This window comes from Colias eurytheme, chromosome 17 (assembly GCF_061535395.1).
Source record: "Colias eurytheme isolate Ceu_HAF_F1 chromosome 17, ilColEury1 Martin Lab GWU primary, whole genome shotgun sequence".
In the NCBI taxonomy this organism is placed as follows: domain Eukaryota; kingdom Metazoa; phylum Arthropoda; class Insecta; order Lepidoptera; family Pieridae; genus Colias; species Colias eurytheme.
The window spans coordinates 8,332,960-8,358,228 of NC_142996.1; the positions used below are offsets into that span (position 1 = coordinate 8,332,960).

Here is a 25,269-nt window from a genome sequence, read left to right on the forward strand (position 1 = left end):
TTTAGATATTTTGTGGACTAGATTTTAGTTTTATACCTACTAGATTTTTTTTCAATCTATCTGCTCCATAACTACATCACAACTGATCAAATCGGTGGAGCAAAACATCTTGAGGAAACTGGCATGTTGAAACATTAAAAGTTATATAATGTAGATGGCCTGTGCCCATGCGGTACATACTACATAGCCCTCTTATGTCTAACATGTTCTACGTCGAACATTTATAGGTTAAAGACATTCTTGTCTATCGTTGATATTTTTTAATCATATTCAAATTCAAATTACAGAATATCTAATAACAACAGACATACTAATATTGTAAATTATATGTACTCTATTAACATATTTTCTAAATAACTTTTTCTAACAAAAACAAAAAAACTGGTCACAGCATGAACCATTGCAATGCAAATGACGAGGAATGATACCGCAGCTCCGAACAACTTGACGAAATTTTAATTTGTTATTTCGGATCCCACCCAATTAGACATTCGCTTGGGCCAGTGTGATAGATGATAAAAGTTTGCCCAAATCTACATAATCTTGTTTGTGGCGTTTGCTTTTATTATCCTATTCGATTTTGTAACGTGACTGGTTCTTTGTGTTGAAATGGAAATGTATTTGGTAATTGTATGATTAACAACGTAAAAAATATACAATATGTACACAATGAGGAGGACGGAAAGCCTTTAAGTAGGTACCTATATAGGTAGAAAAGTAAAAGGTGCAGCTTTGCCTGAACCTAAGCAATCAAATGAAATGGATCCGACAACTGCAGCAGCAGCCGCAGTTAAAAGTAATGTTAGGATAACGATTAAATCTATTGTACGCTCTGGTCACATTTTAAAACCAACATATATCTTGAACGGATCCAAAACGCATTATAAGCTGGGTTTCTCAGAGAACCTTAACAGGAGATAGACCAGATATATCTTCTGTTTACTATTTTTTAAAAAAAGCTATCTTCTGTTTCTATATAGCATACTAAATAGCTGGGTTTCTCATATAGAAACTTAACAGGAGTCATACCACCTATGTTCTATTTCTATATACTAAATAGCTAATGAGATAGCTCATCAGCACATGTGTTTAGGATAACAAGATTGCTATCGTTAGCGGGTCAGCGAGTAGATAACGCGATTACACTCGTTATTCCTCTCGCGCCAGTTCTGCTGTTCACGTAATTGTGAGCTCGTGTTGGCGAGAGTAGCGATTTTATGTTCTTGTAATTGTATAACCGGCTGTATTGATTGTAAGTTTACATTATATTCTATAGATTGAAACAGGAAATCTCTTGATAAGTATCAAGAGAATGATTCATATTTGTTACAATGAAAAATTAATGGAATAAATAGGGCAGGGTGTAGAAACATTAAAGAATCAATCCTCTTATATTGCTTGATTATTATTTACAGAAGATTGTAATGAAAAAGGCTTAAAGCTTGATAAATAATTCCAAACACACATCAAATCCTGATGGTGAGGTGAAGAGTAAGTGGAAGAGTTCTGTGACCCTCCTTTCCACATATTCTATATTACTTGGAAATATTCGTAACTAACAAAAACTGTCTCTAATTTTTTAGCTGTTTACAACCACTTCTATAAGAACGTTCTTCTGAAGTTATCCCATCTCTGGTAGGTTAATATAGGTATTGAAACCATTGGTCAGTCGCAATTCGCAAGTCCAATACCATAGTATAAAATACGATGCCTAAACGTCGCTTCCTCCACCGCTAGCTACTCCTGTGTTCACTAGCTTACTCGATAACTAGCTAGCCCAATCGAATCAGACCCGTTAGTTCAGTTAGGGGTTGTACTATGTTGACTACGACTGTGCTATTCAATTTTTGCGAAAGTGTTTTTGTAAAAGCTATCATGTAAATACTATGGTGTTTGAGCTACGGTTCTAGTTTCTCATTCATTCTACAGTGGAATATTGAAGGCCGTTGACAAAAAATTACAGACACTTTGATGCAGAAATAACTCGACATTTGTAAAAAATGTTTTTTATCTGTAATCTCAACAATGTTTTAATCCAATTGACATTTAAGCGTCATTTATAATCGGCCTAGCGTTTTCGCCGGCCCGCATAGGTGTCATTACGGAAGGGGTAATACAAAAGGTCATTGCTATAAGCTATTAACTACTCAATCCCTGCGACCGCGGCTATCGATTCATTTGATTTATTTTTTATAGCTTTAAACGTTGTGGGTTATGCAGGCGTTGCTAATTTTTGTAATGGGTTGTAATTTCTGTTGTTTTATGGCTCATAAAATTGGTGTATGGTTTGGTAATGTAACAGTGTAGTATTTGATTTATAGTTTTGGTGTAGCCGGCGTGAATAAGACTTTAAGAAGAAGATTTTCTACCTTGACTTTATAATGGAAAAGATCTTCCAAATATATCCTTTGGTTCTACTAAAACATTTAAATTGTATAATTTTTTGCCTTTTTAGCATAAAACATTATCAACATTAAAAAATTACTCTAATTTTAAACCGTATGTGTAATGTATCAACACGAATACGAAATAAACGCGTAAACACAAAAACTATCACTTATTTAGATATTTTGACTAAGCGTCATTGACTCCGCCACGCGCGCGCTCCATGAGGCCTCAATATTGAAACTTAAAGACCGTAGCGCGCGCAGCAGGGAGCCAGCTATTATATACACATTGATTTCAGAAGCTGGGTTTTGTACCACTAAAGAATATATTTTTGATGTGAAACATCTATAGGCTCACTTGTTTGGGTATTTAAGATCAATTACTATTATTATACAAGGTACCTATATGCGCGATTTGTTTAAATTTTATGAAAGAACTTTTTGTAACAGCAAAGATTGTAGAACGATAAATGAAGAGATATTGATTTTACGTTAAGAATAAATAAAGACGCAACGTTAACAGTGAAACATGACGAAAAGATATGTCTAAGAAATATCCGGTAGGTACTGCAAGGGTCGAAACTGCAAATGTCACTACTAGCACAAACAAAAGTCTAATTCAGTTCAAATGACTCGACAATAGTATGAACCAGGAAATCCAAGATCCAATTACGGTACATTTAGCATGAATGGTGGCTCGTGCAGACACGTGTTTCTAGCTTTGTTTATTCATCGGCTTCAGCTCAATTTAGCGTTAAGTGATCGACGATTGCTCTTGGGGCGACACCCTAGGGATATAATGACCAGCTTTTTGCTTTAAGGCGCTACGGGTTCAATTGTTTACGGGCAGTCTTTGTCCAAGTTGTGATTGAAATATGTTACGCTAGCTTTTAATGGTGATTTTTATCGAGGGTTTGCTGGGTTTGATTTATTGGTTTTTATGGTTGATTGTGGTTTGGTCACAACCGATTCACAACTTATGCACACCCTTTGACCACGAAATGATGTGCGACTGTAATAATTTATGAAATTGTCATTTAATAAACATTGATAAATACATAATTAAATCATTTATTTCTATAAACATTTTTTCACAATTGCGGGAAAAACGTAAACCAATATTTTCAATCATTTGGTACATCCAAAAATTTATATGTTTTTGAATTTTCTGCCTTGTTTGTTGTTAAAATGAAACAACGTACTTATATTAAGTAGGTACCCAGTGGGTATAACATCGCGTCAGGAAGCATGATCCAATTGTCGTCCGCTAAATTGATACTCTATTTGCTTCAATTAAACATTAATTAATGCCACTAATGAACATTGAGCCGCTCTATTGTTCACGATGACATATCTCTTTGCCCTATTCATGGTTTTCTTTATTTTTCTATGAGTGTTTTTATTGTTATTTAAATGGAGAATAAGCTATAATTTGATATATTTCATATAATTTATTTATTTTCTATATCTGTAATCTGTATGTACAATAATTATTATGAAAATTTTCAAATTCTACTTATTTTTGATATGTTGTTATTGTATCTTGCCTATTAATTTAATATTTTACTTAAAAGAGGACAGGCATTACAATAGGTATATTATTTAATACTTAGACTACGGCTAAATAAAAACATTGTTCTAATCATAATATTACACAATTCACATAATAAAAACATACTTTTACGCATTTTTTCAGCTATCTGTTTACTTTAAATATTGACCTAAATAAAATCTTGCATGAAATGTCTCAAGCACATTAATTAACATTTTTATTTAGTAGCAGATCACTAAAAAACAAATGACGTCAAATGGTGTATAATAAAGTGCGTCATGAACTTTGTTACTGTTTCATTAACGACATTACGGTTGATTGACTTAAATAGTCAACAATTAGATAGAGGGACCAAGACGAGGACTGTAAGGGCCACTACATACGAGAACAGTAAACAAATGGTCAAATGGTCAATATCTTCCTAGTATTAACCATTTTTTTAAACAGGCTCAGCCTCAATGTTTATCAAATATATCACCTATAGAGACATATGATTTTAAAATGTCATATCTTTCTCTATTCTTAGGTTTTACAATCTACAGAAACAGGCTGCTTACATCGATCATATTCAATGAAATTAACAAACATGTTGGTTGATAGAATATTAAAGAACCCTTTACTTCGGGCGACGGGCACTGCACACTTTTATCTAAAAATTGAACTACTTACATATTAAATTACCATTCAATGTGTTTTTTATCGAGTAAATACAAACATTTATGCAAGTTTAATGAATGAAACTCGTACCTACGTGTTTTTCCATTCTTTAAAAAAATAATTTGTTTTAATTTAATAATTTATTAAAAATGTCCTTATGTATTTTATATTACTTAACTATCTCTTACCTTATTTTTCGGGACATAAAATATATTTTTTTCTTAATTTTCATTAATATTAATAATAAAGGATTGTATCAAAACTCGGTCTTAATTAAAAGATTATTAAGCTTAAAAAGAGCGACACAATGGTGAAACGCGGTGAAACAGGCCGATGTAAATAAATCTATTTGTCGTATTAACGGCCAATTAGGCAGCATGCGGGCAAGGGTTGACGCGCATCGTAGGGTTACGTACTCTATCGTATTACATGTATGCTAATATTTATTGGAAAAAAATGTTAATTTATGCGTTTGTTAGTAATTTTACATTTTAGTCGTAAGTGTTTGAATTAATTTACGAGTCTAAACGCTACGCTACGCTTCATACCCGACATAATTACTACTCAAGAGTCCTTGTTGTTACTTTAAAATAAGTAATAATTTCACATCTTGCTTCCAAACCTAACCTTCTAATTTAAACAATAGAATGTATTTTCCAAAAATTACTAGAGTTACTGGGTTTTGACAACCCTATATTAGGTTCATTACACTATACAATTGTGTCACACTTGCAGTGTTTAATTGCGTTTATTCGATCTAGCTGCAATATTGTTTAGTTCCCGAATAATTAAAATAATTTAGCATTTTATAAGGTTAGGGTTGAACAACGCATAATTAAAACTGTCATTCATTTTATAAAATTTATTTAAATCATCATTTTTTTTAAACTTAATAACTAGAGGAAAGTAACTAAATGTGGGCTAGTGCTTTAATATGGGCTAGTAACATTTCTCATAAACAAACAATCGAAAGCCGCAACTAATGACTATCTTCTGTCGCATTCATTTGTCCTATGAGCGCAATCACTCTATCTCATCGGTGTGGCGCGAGTTGCCGTTGGGGTAAGAGGTGGTCACTGCACCGCTGCCGCAAAATTTTGTAGGGTACGTAAAAATAATATGTTGTTTTATCATTGAAAATAAGGGATTAGTGTAATGACTATATGTTTTATTCGTAGGATATGAGTTAATTTCTTGTGTTTGGAAGTTTTACTTATTTGTTTTCTAATATTTAAAAGATGCAATGTTAAGTTTGTTTTCATTAAGAATTTCGATTATGGGCTATGTTGGTGATTGCTGAAGATGAAGAGGATATCCCCTTAGATTCGGACACTGATCCTGGATCCTATAATCGGCGAAGAAGCTCCTACTTCTGCAGATGCAGAATGTATGTTCTGCCAGCAACTTTTTTCAGAGAATACAAGTGGAGAACTCTGGGTTCGGTGCTTGAGCTTTGGGCACATAATGATTGTGCTAGGCCAGAATTTGATACATGGATATGCGACTTTTGCAAGTAAAACTATTAATTTCTTAAAATTACCAAATTTCTTTGATCTCTACGTAGATATTAACATAATATAATTGTTTTTTCTTAAGAAATACATAGGTATATATTTGAGGGTCTGGTCCATATTTGGTGCCTTTTTTCTAATTTTGTTTTTTGTTCAAATTTAATATTATAGTTTATCAATAAAAAAATAAGACTGTTACGGTGTTATGAAAAAATGTATGACTAATTACTATTACATAAACAAAAATTTATTTTTCAAAAAGTTTTTTATTTTTGGCCCAAAAACAAAATGGTAGCCCATATTTGGTTACTTTCCTCTACCACTTTTTCAATTAAATGTATTTAGTTTAAAAACTTAATTCAATTTCTCTATACAAATTTTCCGATTGGAATCAATTTGCGAAAATGAATGATTGAAATAAAATGTTAACTTTTTTATTACAGTTATGATAAATCAGATTATCATATTTTTATTCTATTTGTTGATTACAATGTACTATAGACCGGGAGATACTGACACAAAATTTCGAGCCATTTGTAACAGGATGGCGGTTCTACAGGGGTCTTAGTACGCAATGACAAAAAGAAAAACGATGGCGTGAACGCTGGTACCGGTGGCTTAGTCGCGTGGGCGTTAGTCGAACTCGTCGGAAAATAGCGAAAGTCAAACGATTTGTAACAGTATGGCACTTATTTTTCCTGTAAGTTTGAGGATCAACAAATATAAATACAAAATTTCAAAGATCTAAGTGTTGGAAATCTTCACTTATATAAATTAATAATAAATTAAGTTTTCAAGTATAACAGCACTTTTTCCCCCTACTAGAAGTATGGCAAATATAATAATGGTCACATTTTATCAAATACTCTCCAAAAATTCAAATGCAATACTGGTACAAAAAGTTTGGCGAAATAAAAATTTTTTGCAGATTTTCGGCGGTATGGCGACCATTTGGAATCGTCCGAAAAGTATGGCATGGCGATTTTCGTAAATGGCTGCACGACGATAGTTACCTGTGCAAAAGTTAGCCTGGTACAAATGGTTGAATGATTGTTTTATTTAAATCAACACATTCGCGTCGGTATGGCGGGCTGTAAGTCACACCGGAAAAGTATGGCATGACACTACCGCCTACTACTTTTTTATGGGCTATCGGTAAATTCTAAAATTTTTGTGTTACAAATCGTTTGACTTTCGCTATTTTTCCTACGAGTTCGACAAACGCCCACGCGACTAAGCCACCGGTACCAGCGTTCACACCATCATTTTTCTTTTTGTCATTGCGTACTAAGACCCCTGTAGAAGCGCCATCCTTGTTACAAATGACTCGAAATTTTGTGTCAGTATCTCCCGGTCTACTAGGTACCTAGTATGCTAATCTAGTACTGCTATAGATTAAATGTTTTGTTTAATTTTTCTTTGGGCATTGATTACAGGTACCTATCTACTTATTTAGGACCATATTATAATTAGGTATGTATTATTTTAATAGGGAACGAATGACATAGCTTTAAGTTTAAATTATTCACATAACTATATTTCAAACTGACTATACTATATCATGATTTTTTCATATTAAACCATTAATTTTACTCTTTACAATGCCATGAATAATAAATATTATGATCTGGGCCAGCACTCGTATTAGATTGAATGCTCCATTAAGCCAAGTATCAAATTGAGGTGTCAATAACGTCGCGGTGGTCCAATTTAATTTAGAGGTCAAAAGAATTAAGGAATTTTATTGATTTGACTGTATCAAGATAATGGTATGGAAATTATTTTAAACTAGCGGTCCGCCCCGGCTTCGCCCGTGGTACATATTTACGTTTTCTCTACATAAAAACCATCCTCGTACTTCAAGAAATATAATAAAAAAAGAATTATTGAAATCGGTTCAGCCGTTCTCGAGTTATGCGCTTACCAACACATTTTGCGATTCATTTTTATATATAAGATTACCATAATTTTGATTAATCTATGAGGCTATTTTATTCTTTGTTGACAGGATTTATGCCGGGATGCAAGTACCTACATTACTTCGGTTTCATAAAAACAATGTAAAAATTATGTGTACCGGTACGCTTATGATTATTTTAAATGATGCCATGATTTTGATAAATTCAGTTGGATTCAGTATACTTTTCGTTTCGCTTCGTTCTCTTTTCGTCTTTTTTTAAGCTATTATCGCGGGCCTTGAGCACGGGGACCGAATCCAGAAATTCTGTAACGAAAAAACCTCACGCTCCCCACTCCGACGGGCATGGAGGTGTGGCTTGAAGGCATAGCATGCAATAGCTTTACCGCGGCAGTCCCCGAGTGCCACACGTCTTTTATTTTTTAATTTGGCGAGAATCTCATACATCTAGGAAACGATATAATACTTTTTAGAGACCTAATAGTAAACCGTGTAGAGTCTTCCCTATAATCCTAATACATAATTAATTATTGTAATTCCAAAGTAGACAACAATATCTATCCATTTCCCCAACAATATACTATTTCAATACAAACTTTATGAAACTCAATTAGTTCACATTACGCGAACTCTGTCCGAAGATTCGTATAATTGAGTTCGGTCTTAATTACCGATAATGAGTTGGGGTTAACTCTGTTCCACTTAACTTGAGTTTGGCCTAACGATGCGGGGTAAAGAGTTGAGGATAACAATTGCTATTGTATTTACATCTATACTAATAAGTAATACATAATATAAAGCTGAAGAGTTTAAACACGCTTATTTCAAGAACTATTCGATAGATTTCATAAATTATTTTACCGTTGGATATGTATTTGATACTAGAGCGCTATAATCTTTATATTATATACCACGCGTGAAACTTGGGTGAAGCAATAAAATGAAGCAAATAATTTATTCCGACGTTTATTATTGGACGACAAATTAAATTTTATACATTTAATATAAATTTCTCGATTTTAAGAAGTTTTCAGAATTTGATGTTTGGAGTGCATTAAGCAGATGGTATATTTTCGCTTGAATAGTTATGTTTACATCCTTATATACAAAAATATTATTAGCGGTTGGTTAATGTACCACATTTTGTGCATGATTTAATTAAGTATGAAAGTTTAATACTTAATATTCTATGAAACTTACTTACCTACTCAAATAAAATTTGGTAACGATCACAAAGATATTTAAAAATAAAATACACTGAAGAAGAAGCCTTAAAATTATCGTACATGTGTAAACCCATAAATAATTAAGAGCAGTCTCACATCGCTGACCGGAAGCTCCTAACAGCCAATCCGCGATTATAGCGCTGCTTACGTCACTGTGCCGATTTATATCGCATTTCCTTGTGTTTGTTTACTTAGGTATAATCATATTAGGTATCAGTTTAATATTAAATCAAAATATCTTTTATTGTTCACTTAACATAGCGTTTATAATGTAAATAATTTATATTTTAAATAATATATATTTGTTGTCTAATTTTTTTTGTATGCTAAATGAAGGATAGCAAGCGAGCAGACGCGTCGCCTGGTGTTAAGCGATACACGCCGCCCATAAGCATCCACTGGGAAGAGGATGTGTTGCTGTCCTCAAAAAGGAAAGAGAGGGATATCACGGGAATTAATTTAATTTATTTATTTAGTTTACTGCCGGTTTTTCAGGTACTCAAAGGCACTCTTTTTGAAATTCTCCATGTTGTAAGAATTCCCTTAATGTCCTTTTTTGCCCAATAACTAAAGCCTATATTTAGTTTTAAAAAATTTAATAAACCAATGCAAAAATTGCGAGTAATTTGATGCTTGTTAGGAATCGTCACACAACTCCTGTTTTGTGACGAACGGCCCGATCGGGCCACGACACAATAGATTTGGGCCTGGAAGGCCTTGGAAGGGGCCTGAGTTATTAAGTCTGTTAGTTGGCCACATAATAAAATTAATATGAAATTTTCTTGCCTCAAAATTACGTTACTTAAGGCATGCTCCATCTTATGATGGTTAAGCATAAATAAACAAAAACTCTTTTATTACGTCCATTAATCTATTCTAACTCGCACATTTATGAGCGACGAGAGCGCAATATAATTACACTATACTAGATGCCCAACCCAGATGTTACTGAAACAATTTTTGTTATCATATTAAGGTGAAATTTACATATTGTGTCCATATTGCAAAAAGTTTAACTGGAAAAATAGTATAAAAATTTTATCTATCGTGGAAATCTCGGAAAATGGTGTCCTTTTAAAAGGACGGTAGTAATATGTACTACTAAGTAGGTAGACTATGATATTAAAATGACAACATACTTTTCATATATATATTTATGTAGCAATATGAAAGTTTTCAAAACATAATTTAGGATGCAAGGTTCCATTACACTTAGGACAATAGAAATTGGCTTTCTTGTGACATTCTATACACCGAAGCTGCTTGCCTCTGTACCTAATGGTGTGATCTTTTCCATCAAATCCAGAGGTTTCACGGAAACTCTAGCACCTTTACGTTCCTCACTCTTATATGTTTCGAGCAGAGCAGTCCCAACACTTCTACGAATGTGGAAATAATCATAATGACCCCCTTTTACTTATATATTTGCCAAGAATTATGTTTTGCCATATGAAGTCCATGACAAATCAAAGAAAAATACCACTTCTTGCCTCTGATAGATGTCTTATACAAACCGATGCTCTGGTCAGATCTGTCCACCCCTCCCATTTTCTCGTACTTTTTTTACGACAAGTATATTTTTCTTCTGTTGTTGTGAAAATTGTAAAAATTTCCGTTGTAGACACAGGCTGAATCGTATCAAAGTTTGATGCAACAGTCACAACACTGTTATCATTCCATTTGCAAAATAAATTTGTTCTGCTCAGGTCGATTGATGCTTGAATGTACCTCGTGGTGTATTTTTCAATTCTCAAAGGCAGTAGGCAAAGGGCATTTCGCGACGCGATTTTCACGTACTGTGCCAGTAGCCTTTATTCCTCGTACTCGAAGTTCATCAATGAGATGAATGGACGTAAAAAAGTTGTTAAAAAATAAATGGGATGCAGCTTTGCCCTATATTTGTCGCAGTACATCGGCATACTATAATACAACGCTTGCACCAGAGGCCATCCCAGCGAGGCTTTTGGTATTTGTTTTGATTACCAACATCATTCGATTGTCCTTGGTATGGATCACACCAAACTATGCAACCTAACCGTGTCGCTCCGACCCAAAATTCATACCCCCCATCTTATTGGTTTCCCTGTTATGAATTGCTTGCATGGATGGCCGCCATAGTAGGGCACCATGGCTTCGCCGATGCTGTGATGCTCTTCAAAGAGTGCAAGCGCAAAAAAGTACTCTGTAGTAGTACATATTACTACTGGCCTTTTAAAAGAACGGCAATTAAAACTGCATAAATATCACAAATAAAATGTAATCTAATAGTAGGTAATATATATTTCTGATAAAACACGTTTCAAATTACGTGTATTTAAAATAAATCAAGTAATTTGTTGTAATTTATTGATAATACATTTAACTTGATTTATCAATGGAAAACGGCAGAAATTCTAAAATAATTTAAAAATATACCACTGTTATAAAACGACACAACACTTTAATTTTCCAATTCCTACAACCGTGAGGTGCCAAATGAATATAATTTTTTTTTTTCAAAAATGCCCTCATTGTTAATAATAATTTTATTTATGGTGCGTCCTTTTAAAAGAACGATAGTAACAACTGGGTTAAATGAAGTAATTGCTAAACACGGACCAACTGAATTACAACAACTCCCAACAAATCCTTCAAGCCACTCTAGACCGTATTACGTTGTAATAGAATCGTAAAACCCGTGAAATAATAGAACATCATGACGTAATGTTGATAGCAATCCTTACTAAATGATGTCTTGTTGAGGAATTTCGTGTTAGTCACAAACGAAATAGTAATGCGAACGAATTGTGTTAATGACATGAAATAGAGCGTTAGAATAATTTTTATATGATTGTTTTATGTTTAAATTAATAATGATAATTTTTTTTACAGCTTTGGGTTAACTAAAATACACCGATGTTGTAGAAGAAAGTATCTCAACCTTAATTAATCTCAGTTGCGTCAATATCCTATGTTCTTTTCTCATCAGAATCTGCAGAATTATCAGGATTACGAAGTTTTTTTGAAATTATAAGATTAACATACCAAAATCTAAATTTATTATATAAATGTATAGGTACTTACTGGTCAAACGGCGAAAAGATGTTATGGTGAGGCGGGCGGTGTTCAGGCGGCGCGTCTCGTGACCCCGCGCTGCCTACAGAGGGCGCTGGTGATGGACAACTCGCTTCCGATCTGTTTTTGTGCAATTGTTTTTTGTTTATTTCAGACAATTTGAATTTGAATTTGACAATTAAGTAGTGAATAGTAGGAAGGAATAAGAAATGTTGATAGTTTTTGCATTTTGTTTACTCTATGCAACGTGTTTAGGCAAGGGTTTTAAATAGTTAGGAGGCTAGAGAGTGAGATAGGTTATTTTCGACCATGAAGCATAATATGATTCCCTTGGGATTTTTTTACCACGCGGACGGGAGCGTGCGAAGCGTGAACGACTAGAAAATTAACAATAATATTGGAGAGAATTTCATTAGCTATAATTTTTTTTAATTTAATATGTTTTATAACTTGAACTGTTTTCAAGATAAATGGCTTAGAGCGCGCGGTCTAATAATCCCAGATTTTCAAACTTGCGAACATCCAATTATTATATGTGAATTTTGAGAACAGTTTCAGGATGTCAAGATACAAGTTTTTTCGATGTAATGCACCCATAGACCGGGAGATACTGACAGAAAATTTCGAGTCATTTGTAACAGGATGGCGGTTCTACAGGGGTCTTAGTACGCAATGAAAAAAAGAAAAACGATGGTGTGAACGCTGGTACCGGCGGCTTAGTCGCGTGGGCGTTAGTCGAACTCGTCGGAAAAATAGCGAAGTCAAACGATTTGTAACACAAAAATTTTAGAATTTACCGATAGCCCATAAAAAAGAAGTAGGCGGTAGTGTCATGCCATACTTTTCCGGTGTGACTTACAGCCCGCCATACCGACGCGAATGTGTTGATTTAAAAAAAACAATTCAACCATTTGTACCAGGCTAACTTTTGCACAGGTAACCATCGTCGTGCAGCCATTTACGAAAATCGCCATGCCATACTTTTCGGACGATTCCAAATGGTCGCCATACCGCCGAAAATCTGCAAATTTTTTTTTTCGCCGAACCATTTGTAACACCCTAAATTTTTTTTTCAACAACTCCTGAATGATTATAAATAGAAGTGTGATAATGCCATACCTGTGGGAGGTGGCGAATGTGTGTAAGATTTTTTTTTATTGTATGATTTTATTCGTATTTTGAACGATTTGTAACAGTATGGCATTAATCTTTCCTATAAGTTTGAGGTTCAACAAATATAAATACAAAATTTCAAAGATCTAGGTGGTAGAAATCTTCACTTCTATAAATTAATAATAAATTTATTTATGAAGTATGGCAGCACTTTTTCCCCCTACAAGAAGTATGGCAAATATAATAATGGTCACATTTTATCAAATACTCTCCAAAAATCTAAATGCAATACTGGTACAAAAAGTTTGGCGAAAAAAAAATTTTTGCAGATTTTCGGCGGTATGGCGACCATTTGGAATCGTCCGAAAAGTATGGTATGGTGATTTTCGTAAATGGCTAGACGACGATGGTTACCTGTGCAAAAGTTAGCCTGGTACAAATGGTTGAATTGTTTTTTTTTAAATCAACACATTTGCGTCGGTATGGCGGGCTGTAAGTCACACCGGAAAAGTATGGCATGACACTACCGCCTACTTCTTTTTTATGGGCTATCGGTAAATTCTAAAATTTTTGTGTTACAAATCGTTTAACTTTCGCTATTTTTCCGACGAGTTCGACAAACGCCCACGCGACTAAGCCACCGGTACCAGCGTTCACACCATCATTTTTCTTTTTGTCATTGCGTACTAAGACCCCTGTAGAACCGCCATCCTTGTTACAAATGACTCGAAATTTTGTGTCAGTATCTCCCGGTCTACCAGTATGGGTAGGTATCTCAATTTTCCGAGATTTACCTTACACCTAATTTGGCCTAAAATGACTGCGTGATAGTCGTATTATAAACATAAACCGTAACCTGTAAGTTGGGCCTATATTAATATGTTTTTGTAAATATATTTTGTTTGCTTTGAATATGTTTTATGTTTCTTTTTACCTCTCCAATCTGGGCGATCTGTTCGGTGATCTGCGCGGTGAATGGTGCGGTGAGCGGTGCGGCGAGCGGCGCGGTGAGCCCGGCGTCACGGGCGACGCGCGGGGCGACGCCACGCCTGATATTGGTGACGCGTCGCCTGAACCGCGCGACATGCATTCGGATGAGTTCTGCAATGGTGTTTATGGAGACAATTGACTATCAACTACATATTTTGTTTAAAATTTTTAAACATTGTGCATTAAAGTGACTACCGTATTTGTCAAACTTATTAAATAATATGTTTTCTATACACTGCGATGTAATGCGAGGTATTATCAAATTAATATCCATTAAGAAAACAAACGAAGTTTCTACATTTTGTAGCTGTGTGCTTACAAAATATAACAAAATTCCACTCGAAAAAAATCATTCGTCTAAAAAAGTTTAATTAAAAAAAATGAACGGTGGGTGCTGGGCACACGCGTCAGAAGTGAAACTTCTTTGGCAAAATTCAAAGATACCAAAATCGTTACATTAATCCATGTCGTGGCGGTATTGCCATGACCTTGCAATTTTTTTTCTCAACGCGCCAAAGAAGTTTCACTCCAAAAAAATTACAATTATCCACCTTATCATCACTAGGATCCCGTTTTGCCATCACTTCAGCTCCTTCTCTTTTCCTTTGTTCTTCCTTTAACCGCTCCGCTTTCCGCCATTTCGCGCGTCGGTTTTGAAACCATACCTTTTAAACAAAAATAAATTAATTTATTAAAACTGAATTATATACAAAAACTTATTTTGTGTAAAGAAGTTAATAATTTATATATACATTTTATAAACCATAGACATACTACGCAGTCTCTATCGTGTTATACTTCTAAAAAATTAGAAGCTAATTATCGGATTTAAAAAACGATTTATTTATTCTAATAATATATTATATGGAGCAGCGAGCAGCAGGAGTCACGGGGAGACTGAGATGTTATGCCATGTCTTGATGGTGATACAAATATTTTTAATTGTAAACTACCTTTACCTAACAATAACAATTTTTTGTGATTTGATTATTTTGCATTTAATTATAATTTTGATATTTCAAATTTCAATCTAAAAATGTTGTAAGCTAGAAACATTTGTTTACTTTCCCAAAATATTTGCCACCAAAATAAAACCAATATTTACATCGAAACAAGCTTAGTTTGCCATTAATACGAAATCGTATTACCTAAGCTTTAAATACCCCAAACTCCACATTTGGCCAATATCTGAAAACCTATAAACGGTAATCCGCTCTAACGATCCCGTCGACACTACTAGTCGTTAATAATGCACTGCAACCCTATTTTGTTCTATTATAACTCAAAAGATTACACACCATTCCATAAGGGACCTCAGCCTAACCATAAATACATGATCCCCGCTATAATATCCCAATAATACAATGTCTGGCTCTTAATAAACTGGTCGAGTATCGATCGACCAGTTGTAAAGAGCTCTGGTGGCCAGTTAAATGTAGGCTACGCGGTGTCTTCGTATCTGGTGTATGTGCTGGTTTGCTAAATGCGCCGAGGCGGGCCACATTTGCTGTGCAATTTTCGCAATTTACTTTTAATAAGCCCTCTGTTAGGTTAGAGTGCTATCACGTACAAAGATTATTGTAAAATATTGTGCAGATGTGTTAGAATTGTTTTCTTTATATATTATCTGAGAACAGTGATATTAATTGTTATATTATTTATAGATGCATTCCTTGTAACTGTTTAAGTAATGAAAAAATGTTCTTAGTTGTAAATGGCAATGCAAAAGGAGTTTTATAGTCTGAAATTAAGTACAGAAATAACCTACAAACCATATCAGTAAGATTGCAATAGTTTGTTATTATTTACACTAATAATATTTCGAATAATTAGAACTATCATTTAAACACTATCATTAGTTTTATACAAAATAATTATCACATCTACATATTAAAACAAAATATTTTAATCTTTGACGGGTCCGATAAGAGCCCCTTAACTATAGTAAGCTAATTTAGTTAAAATAATAATCCGACCATAATCCGACGTCCGCCCTAATAATTTTTACGTCTTTCGAGGGTTGAATTAATATTTCAAGCTACCCTTGTGTTATCATTGTCAAATTGTTACTTGTAACATAATACTATAATGTAATACAAATAAAATTACTACCGTTAATCATAGTGTAATAGACTTTTATGGCAAATTGCTATGTGGACTTTTCTTTGTGGTGTGAACAATTTTTTATTTGAAATTTGAATCAAAAGACTTTTCAAATTTACATTGATACCTAATACTTTATTTAAAGGACTTAAAATACTTATACTGTATATCTACATTCTACACATCAGTATCATATGGTATTACAATTTCTAAAATTAAGGACAAAATCATATACATTTTCTAAAATTAAGGACAAAATCTTTTAAAGTAAGGTCCCCAGATTTCCCTTTAAAGTTTGCAGTCTTTGTTTTAAATTGCATTGTGATAAACTGTGTTAATTAATTATTATATTATTATATTATATTTTAAGCAAACACCGTTTGTGGTTATATACCGACATAATATGTATAGAAAAAACTAACATTTTAAGGGAATGGTTGATTCATTGTGCAAATTTCATACGCAGCTAATTGATTGTTATATAACAGTAGAATTAAGAAAAACTCTTCTAAATAAACTTCATTTTCCACATAACTCAACGTAAGATACATCACTTAAATCTGACAAATGCCTACCTCTAAAACACATGTCACAACATACAACCCTGTCACATTTCATTCCCATCAACCATTATAAAGAGGTCCCTCCAACCCTCCAACCTGCCACTTAAAATATGAAAACGGGGAGGTATAACAAATCATTGGGGGTCAATATAAATTGGTCGCATCACACGTCTATTACGACATCCAAGCCATTGTCGCTTCAAAATTAAGGCAATAGAGTTGAAAATTGTTTGAACAGCTGTTAATTTAAGGGTGTTCCACACGGCAGGGGCGCGGTAATTACCTACTGTTCGGTAAAAGTTGATTGTTTGCATTTGTTAGCGAAGTGTTAAATAATAACAAATATTGTTTGGTGTGAAGAGGCCGACTATAGCGCGGTTAATTGCATCTTTTGTATGGCACAATGGATTGCGGAATAATGACCTTTTATGCTCTATAGGAGATTGTTGTTTGAATGGCTATCGTTTTGGGTAAGTACCTTGTAACATTTGCTTTATTTCAAGCATTATTATTAAAAGGTATTTTATAATGATTATTCAGAAAATATAGCTGTGTAGACACTTTATTGATTTAGTGAAAAAGAATATGAGTTTGTTGGAAATAATAATGTGATGAAAGGACACTTCACATTCATTAATTACTTTACAAATGCATAAATCATGCATCACAAATCTGAAGTTCGGAAAATAAAGAATTTCAGCAATGCATGGTTTAAATTTTTAATTTTTATTTCCATGTACCTAATGCATTTATATTTATTTCTACACATATAAAATTAATGAAAACAAAACACCCATTTCCTTCTTATTCAAAATAAGATATACAAGAAATAAAATTGTTACATACTCGACTAAACGGTAGCATAAAACAATTTCGCTGTAATTCACTTTCAAAGTCGCGAAGACATTAGCCGTCAAGTAACTTGGAAACAGCTACTAATTACACGAAGCTGTGATGTTTAAAAACCTCATACGGGAGTTCCCCGAAGTTAGCGTTAAGCCTTCCATATACTTTGCGGGCAATGAGATTATAATATGTATGAAATTTTGGAAAAAAACATTGTAATAAGTACCTATAATAACATGTCGTGTAGATTGTTGAGTTGAGATTTTAAATTGTATTTATTATTAGATGCAAACTTGTATTTTGAATTTGTGAAAATGTTTGTTTAAAGTGGTATTGCGATTAGATGAGCAGGTATGTCAGAATATCGTGAGAGCAAACCCACAAACCGACGTTAGCTTACATATAATATTATTGCTAGGCTATATTTCGGCCGTACTGTGCATCAGGCTATTTCTTTATACCGTTTGTACATTAACATGTTGTTTTAGAAAATACTTAAAATGCATTTATCATTTATGTTAGAATAGTATCTACTTATTTGTTATTTCAAAAACATTTACTATTTACGTGTATTTACAGTACTTCACAATATAACTGGAACCTTCTTAAAGAAAACATTATTCCTTTCAACACCAGCCTCGCGAAAGTTCACCCTAATATGAAATATTAAGAAAACGGAAGCAAAACGCGTCTCACTAAGTGACAGGTCATATGTAGGAGTCGCGGTTAATGTATTAAACCGAACGCTTCGACGACTTTAAAGTTGACACGCTCAGTTTAAAATTGACACGCTGTGAATTTAAAGATGGCACGCTTGACGCTGTGAGTTTAAAGTTGACATGCTTTGACATGGCACGCTTGTGTATAAATAAGGTTTTTATACTACGTGGATTATTTCAGACATGGACTGCTCTACGGCGTAGCTTAAGATATATTATAGTTGCAGACATTGCAATTTGTAATACTAGTATATTAGTTTGTAATATTCAAGCTCTATTATTCCTTATTGAAATAATGTTATTTTAATATGTAAATATTATATCAGTAGATTGAAGGAATAGTTCTAAATTGTAAGTTTGCTACGGCGTACAGGTAAATTAGCTTGGAGAAATTTTTGCGTTTGTAGTAGTGTATGGTCAGCAAATAAAATAAAACAACATTTTATTTTTAGTTTTTATTTTATATATATATAAGGGATTTTAAATTAAACTATATGTGTTTCTCCTCTGAAAAAGATGAGACTTTATTTTAATATTTGCACATTTAACATACGTATAACTTTTACATTAACTAGACCGGGAGATATTGACACAAAATTTCGAGTCATTTGTAACAGGATGGCGGTTCTACAGGGGTCTTAGTACGCAATGACAAAAAGAAAAACGATGGTGTGAACGCTGGTACCGGCGGCTTAGTCACGTAGGCGTTAGTCGAACTCGTCGGAAAAATAGCGAAGTCAAACAATTTGTAACACAAAAATTTTAGAATTTACCGATAGCCCATAAAAAAGAAGTAGGCGGTAGTGTCATGCCATACTTTTCCGGTGTGACTTACAGCCCGCCATACCGACGCGAATGTGTTGATTTAAAAAAAAACAATTCAACCATTTGTACCAGGCTAACTTTTGCACAGGTAACCATCGTCGTGCAGCCATTTACGAAAATCGCCATGCCATACTTTTCGGACGATTCCAAATGGTCGCCATACCGCCGAAAATCTGCAAATTTTTTTTTTCGCCGAACCATTTGTACCACCCTAAATTTTTTTTTCAACAACTCCTGAATGATTATAAATAGAAGTGTGATAATGCCATACCTGTGGGAGGTGGCGAATGTGTATAAGATTTTTTTTTATTGTAAGATTTTATTCGTATTTTGAACGATTAGTAACAGTATGGCACTAATTTTTCCTGTAAGTTTGAGGTTCAACGAATATAAATACAAAATTTCAAAGATCTAGGTGGTGGAAATCTTCACTTATATAAATTAATACTAAATTAATTTTTTAAGTATGGCAGCACTTTTTCCCCCTACTAGAAGTATGGTAAATATAATAATGGTCACATTTTATCAAATACTCTCCAAAAATCCAAATGCAATACTGGTACAAAAAGTTTGGCGAAAAAAAAAATTTTTGCAGATTTTCGGCGGTATGGCGACCATTTGGAATCGTCCGAAAAGTATGGCATGGCGATTTTCGTAAATAGCTGCACGACGATGGTTACCTGTGCAAAAGTTAGCCTGGTACAAATGGTTGAATTGTTTTTTTTTTAATCAACACATTCGCGTCGGTATGGCGGGCTGTAAGTCACACCGGAAAAGTATGGCATGACACTACCGCCTACTTCTTTTTTATGGGCTATCGGTAAATTCTAAAATTTTTGTGTTACAAATCGTTTGACTTTCGCTATTTTTCCGACGAGTTCGACTAACGCCTACGCGACTAAGCCACCGGTACCAGTGTTCACACCATCGTTTTGCACGCCTCATAAGCGAAGCGTTGAGGTGGGTACTACTGTCACTTCGCGCAAAACATCTGATTTTTCAAACTTAAAATGTCTTTATGTATCATACATTGCACTTGTAAGATAATACTGTTAAAAATAATATCTAATATGTTATATGTGAACTTCTTACTGTACTGGCTGGTTTGGTGATATAGGTATATATATATGTTTCAAATAATAAAACATGTCAGTTCTGTTCTGCACTTCATTCTGTTGTTTTATTATAGGTTATGGGCCCAGAGAATCAGTAAAAAAGCAGTTTTTTTTAACAAGAATTTCGTTTTGGTACGAGTGTTAAAAAGCTTTTTCAACACGTTTTTTCATTGTGTTGTTGGATATTCGTGAAATAAAATTTTTATTTGGAATTACGATGGCGGCCAACTACTTGATAAATGTACCTAAATTACGTGGACGGGAAAATTACAGCGAGTGGTGCTTCGCGGCAGAGAATTTCCTAATCCTTGAGGGCATGAAACATTGTGTAAAGCCAGAAGGAGCGAGCGTAGGAGCTGCAGATGACGAAAAAACCCGGGCAAAGCTGATTATGACAATCGATCCGTCTTTGTTTGTACATGTAAAAAGTGTAAGAACATCAAAAGAACTCTGGGAAAAATTACAACAGTTATTCGATGACAACGGTTTTTCAAGAAGGATAAATCTGTTACGGAATCTAATTTCGATAAGACTGGAAAACTGCAGTTCAATGACGTCCTATGTGACTCAAATAATTGACACGGCTCAAAAATTAAGTGGCACAGGTTTTGAAATAAATGACCAGTGGACAGGCTCATTGTTATTAGCAGGATTACCAGAGCGGTTTTCACCGATGATCATGGCAATAGAGCATTCAGGCATTAACATAACGGCTGATTCTATAAAGTCGAAATTGTTAGACATGGAGTCAACCATAGAGGAACATGATGAAGTTGGCGGAGCATTCGCAGCTCGTTCGAAGTACATGAAAAATAAAATGGCGTCAAGAAAAAATGTCAATGTTGGTAACATTGTCGATCCGTCAAAATCAAACGTCAAGGTGAAGACAGTGACATGTTACCGATGTAAACAAAAAGGACACTATCGAAATCAATGTACAAATAACGAAAACGCGTCGAACTCCAAAGAAAAACCCCGAATGCAGTCTAATGCTTTTAGTGCTGTGTTCCTAAGCGGGAATTTCAATAAAAATGCATGGTATATTGACTCTGGAGCCAGTGTACACCTTACGGCAAATGAAAGTTGGGTTATGAATGCGTCTTATGATCAGAAACAGGAAATTATCGTTGCAAACAGTGAAAAGTTGTCAGTTTTATGTTCTGGCGATGTGAAGATTACAATTACAACTGGGGGTTCAGCATATTTATGTTATTGTACACTTATCAATATAACATTGTTAGATATAGTGGGGGTGTTAAAAATAATATCTAATATGTTATATGTGAACTTCTTACTGTACTGGCTGGTTTGGTGATATAGGTATATATATATGTTTCAAATAATAAAACATGTCAGTTCTGTTCTGCACTTCATTCTGTTGTTTTATTATAAATACATACACACACATATTAAGAAAAAACACTATTTTTAACATTCATGATATTTTTGATGTCATTTTTGTTATTTAAACTAGTTAAAAAACAGTTTAAAAAAGTTCTGTCTTGGACGTCCGTGTGTCTGTATGTGCGGAGGATTTTCTTGTTAACACGATAGCGACCGAAATACTTTACTAATCGAGTCTGTTTTTTTCTCTTACGCTTGAGTATGCTCAGGAATAGAACCCTTTTATTTTTCAGGGTCTGATTCGATGTGGTTTAATTGTTATTAAATAAACAAAAATAATAATTAATAAATAATTATTAAAAAAAAATTATGAGGCGTGCACTTTTGGATTTTCCAAACTATTTCTTTTTGTCATTGCGTACTAAGACCCCTGTAGAACCGCCATCCTGTTACAAATGACTCGAAATTTTGTGTCAATATCTCCCGGTCTATACGTAATAATTATAATTTTTGAATGAAATGTGTGCTTTATGTTCACGGTACCAAACGACTGCACGTGGCACCTGCGGACAGCGTAAACTGGTTTATTCTGGTTTTGTGCGTGTTTCCACTTTCCACTATCAAGTGACGATTTATTTATTTGTTTTGTTTCGTAATTATTATGGTCAAATATTAATTATGAAACAAATTATTATGGACACGATATTTTATTGTTTCACGGTAGTCGCCTTGTCGTTTGCTCAAGGACGTGAAATTGAATGATATATTTTTTTTTATAAAGTCAAAACCATTTTCTTTCAAATAAAAACTTGTTTTTATTGAAAACAAAAGTGTTGCTAGGAATAAGTATAAAATTAAATAGTAATGTTAGGATATCGAAACATTTTTGTATAGGCCAGAAGTCAGAACGATATAGTGGAAACGCGCTCTAAGATCTGAGTAATATACACACCACTACATATGCAAAAATTTCTCCAAGCTAATTTACCTGTAGCAAACGCTACATCGAATATTCTTCTCTCACTTCTCGAATAAGAAGATTTTTCTTTAGTATAGAATAGTATTACATATTGATTTACCTTTTTAACCGACTTCAAAAAAAGGAGGTTATCAATTCGGCCGGTATGTTTTTTTTTATTTGATATTTTCTTTCTTTGAATAATCCTCCTTAATTTTCCTGAAAATTATTCCGTTAAAAATACCATTGTCAAAAAATCCCATGTCATCGAACTTTTTCAAAGCATCTATAGGAATACTTGAGCAGTATACATACGATATTAAAACCACGGCTAATCAGATTTCGCTCCAAACTTATAAGCACAGCCAGTTACAGCTAACTCATACGCTTCGTAAATAAATAATCAGCGAGCGAGCGCTAAGTTTTTCATCACATGATTAGGGGCAAATTGATCCCCGTCTGCAAGTCGTGACGTCACGCAAATCTACTTGATCTCAACTTGGCTTATCATGTACGTACGAAGAGGAATATACGGATGTGTTTTAGTATAGGTTTTGCTTACATTTTTATTATGTTATTTGTTTATAATTGTATAATCAAAGCCGAAAAGAAAAGGGGAATTTTACGTTTTTCATTAGGTTATTGCTACAAACTGTCAACAGGAATAAAAAATATTCAACACGTATCTAGTTTTGGACCGGCCGTACGTTTTTTTTTTATGATGACTTAGCATATATATTTATCTAGTTTTGAATTTTAAAAATAGATAGGTATATAAGCAATCATCACGAAATTATTTTCTATACTATAAAAAATTCTAGCAAAGCCATAACATACTGATGTCTATTACTTACAGATTATTTTTAAAGATCTTGTGCCAATGGATCAATAATCAGACTACCTACATGTAATCTACATTCCTTATCAAAATCTGTCCAAAGACACAAACACAAATACATAGCAACCAAGTAGCGCTAACAGTAATTATCAAATTGCTCGTGTTAAACTAAGCTTTCTCTATTAAGGCCATTTAGCTAATAGCACTTAAAGCTTGCATACTAAAGATACCGCATCCTTCCTTTACCTCTTCAACGGCAAGAACCGCTACGTAATTAAATTCTGTTGAGTGTAATACAGCTCAAATGGAACGTGTTCTTATCGTGTTTACGCTAATTACCTTTCAAATATGTTTATTAATTAATTATACGCAAGTTTGTATGGTTATTTTGCGTAACGTTAATCTAAATTAATGTAAAATACCTGGGATAAGTTATTACTTCAATCTTTTGCTTGTCTTTTAAATTGCGCCTAATCGATAATACAAATTTCCAAATAAACTTTTCTCTTTACTGTTATATCGAAATATAGTTGCACTCAAATTACTAAAAAAATGCATTAATAATATTACAGCATTCGTGTAGAAGTGTGTTAAAGTAACACTTCATTACTCCCCCAATCGGATTTGCCCACGAATGATTGATATAGATGGCGCCGCTATCGGGACTCAAGATGACAGCTGTCAAAAGGACACGTGGTTCGGTGACATACGTCAAAACGCACGAATTTGCTGTTATAGTAGTTATATTGTACACAATTTTATTTAGCAAACGGACATTTCACATTGCTTGAATCAGATAAAATAATGGGTTTTATATTTCCACATATTCCACAATATGGTGTTTTGTATGAGAAAGACAGGAAAATGATTAAGTAGTTAATAATAAACGTAACATTAGCACGATTAGACCCAATTTCACCAATATTTTCTAAATCAGACATTTATTAATCGAGCTTCAAATTAAACATTTATTTTAACATCGTTGTCAACTCTACAGGTCCCAAGAAGGAAATCTAACAGCCGATTATCAAATCGACCATTAACTGAGCGACTCACGAATCATTCATTCGTATTTTAAACCGCCCGAAACAAAATGTCATAGTTGACAATGCCATAGTTTCGCACGTTGGGGCTATTTGTTCTAGTTGTATAATAACTGTCATGTTTGGTAATTCGACTAAATTGAAATGTTCTAACACAGTATACAATTTAATAATCATGTAGAAACTTTTACGTTTGCTGGTTTATATGTCAAACGATTTGGTCGTTACCATGGTTACAAATGTTTGACGTTATTTGGAGATTGTTTTGTTGTGATTTTTCTTGTGTTATTTTAATTTTATTTTGAGTTGAATAAATACAATAATGTTGAAGAAAAATCGCGGTTCAATTTCACTTGGTCGAAGGTAAACTGGATCTGGTTGAAATTACGAAAAAAAATTCGGAGTCCGAAGGAAAGTGCGAGAGATCTCATACTAGAAGAGCAATTAAAACAAGAAAAATAAAGACAAAGCAGCAAGATACATTTAAAGTAAATTAATAGTAAATTA

At 33.8% G+C, this 25,269-nt stretch overlaps 1 protein-coding gene across 1 annotated transcript in view; it reads right to left on the minus strand.

Annotated features, from left to right (window-relative positions):
- LOC149901369 (uncharacterized) overlaps positions 1-25,269 on the minus strand; it is a 46,054-nt gene that overhangs the window by 13,750 nt on the left and 7,035 nt on the right. Inside the window, exons 2-4 of the mRNA XM_090112025.1 lie at positions 14,960-15,073; positions 14,353-14,519; positions 12,315-12,425 (exon numbers count right to left, since the gene is read on the minus strand). Of these exons, the coding sequence (XP_089968151.1) occupies positions 12,315-12,425; positions 14,353-14,519; positions 14,960-14,989 (308 nt within the window). The 5' untranslated portion in view covers positions 14,990-15,073. The remainder of the gene's footprint in view (positions 1-12,314; positions 12,426-14,352; positions 14,520-14,959; positions 15,074-25,269) is intronic.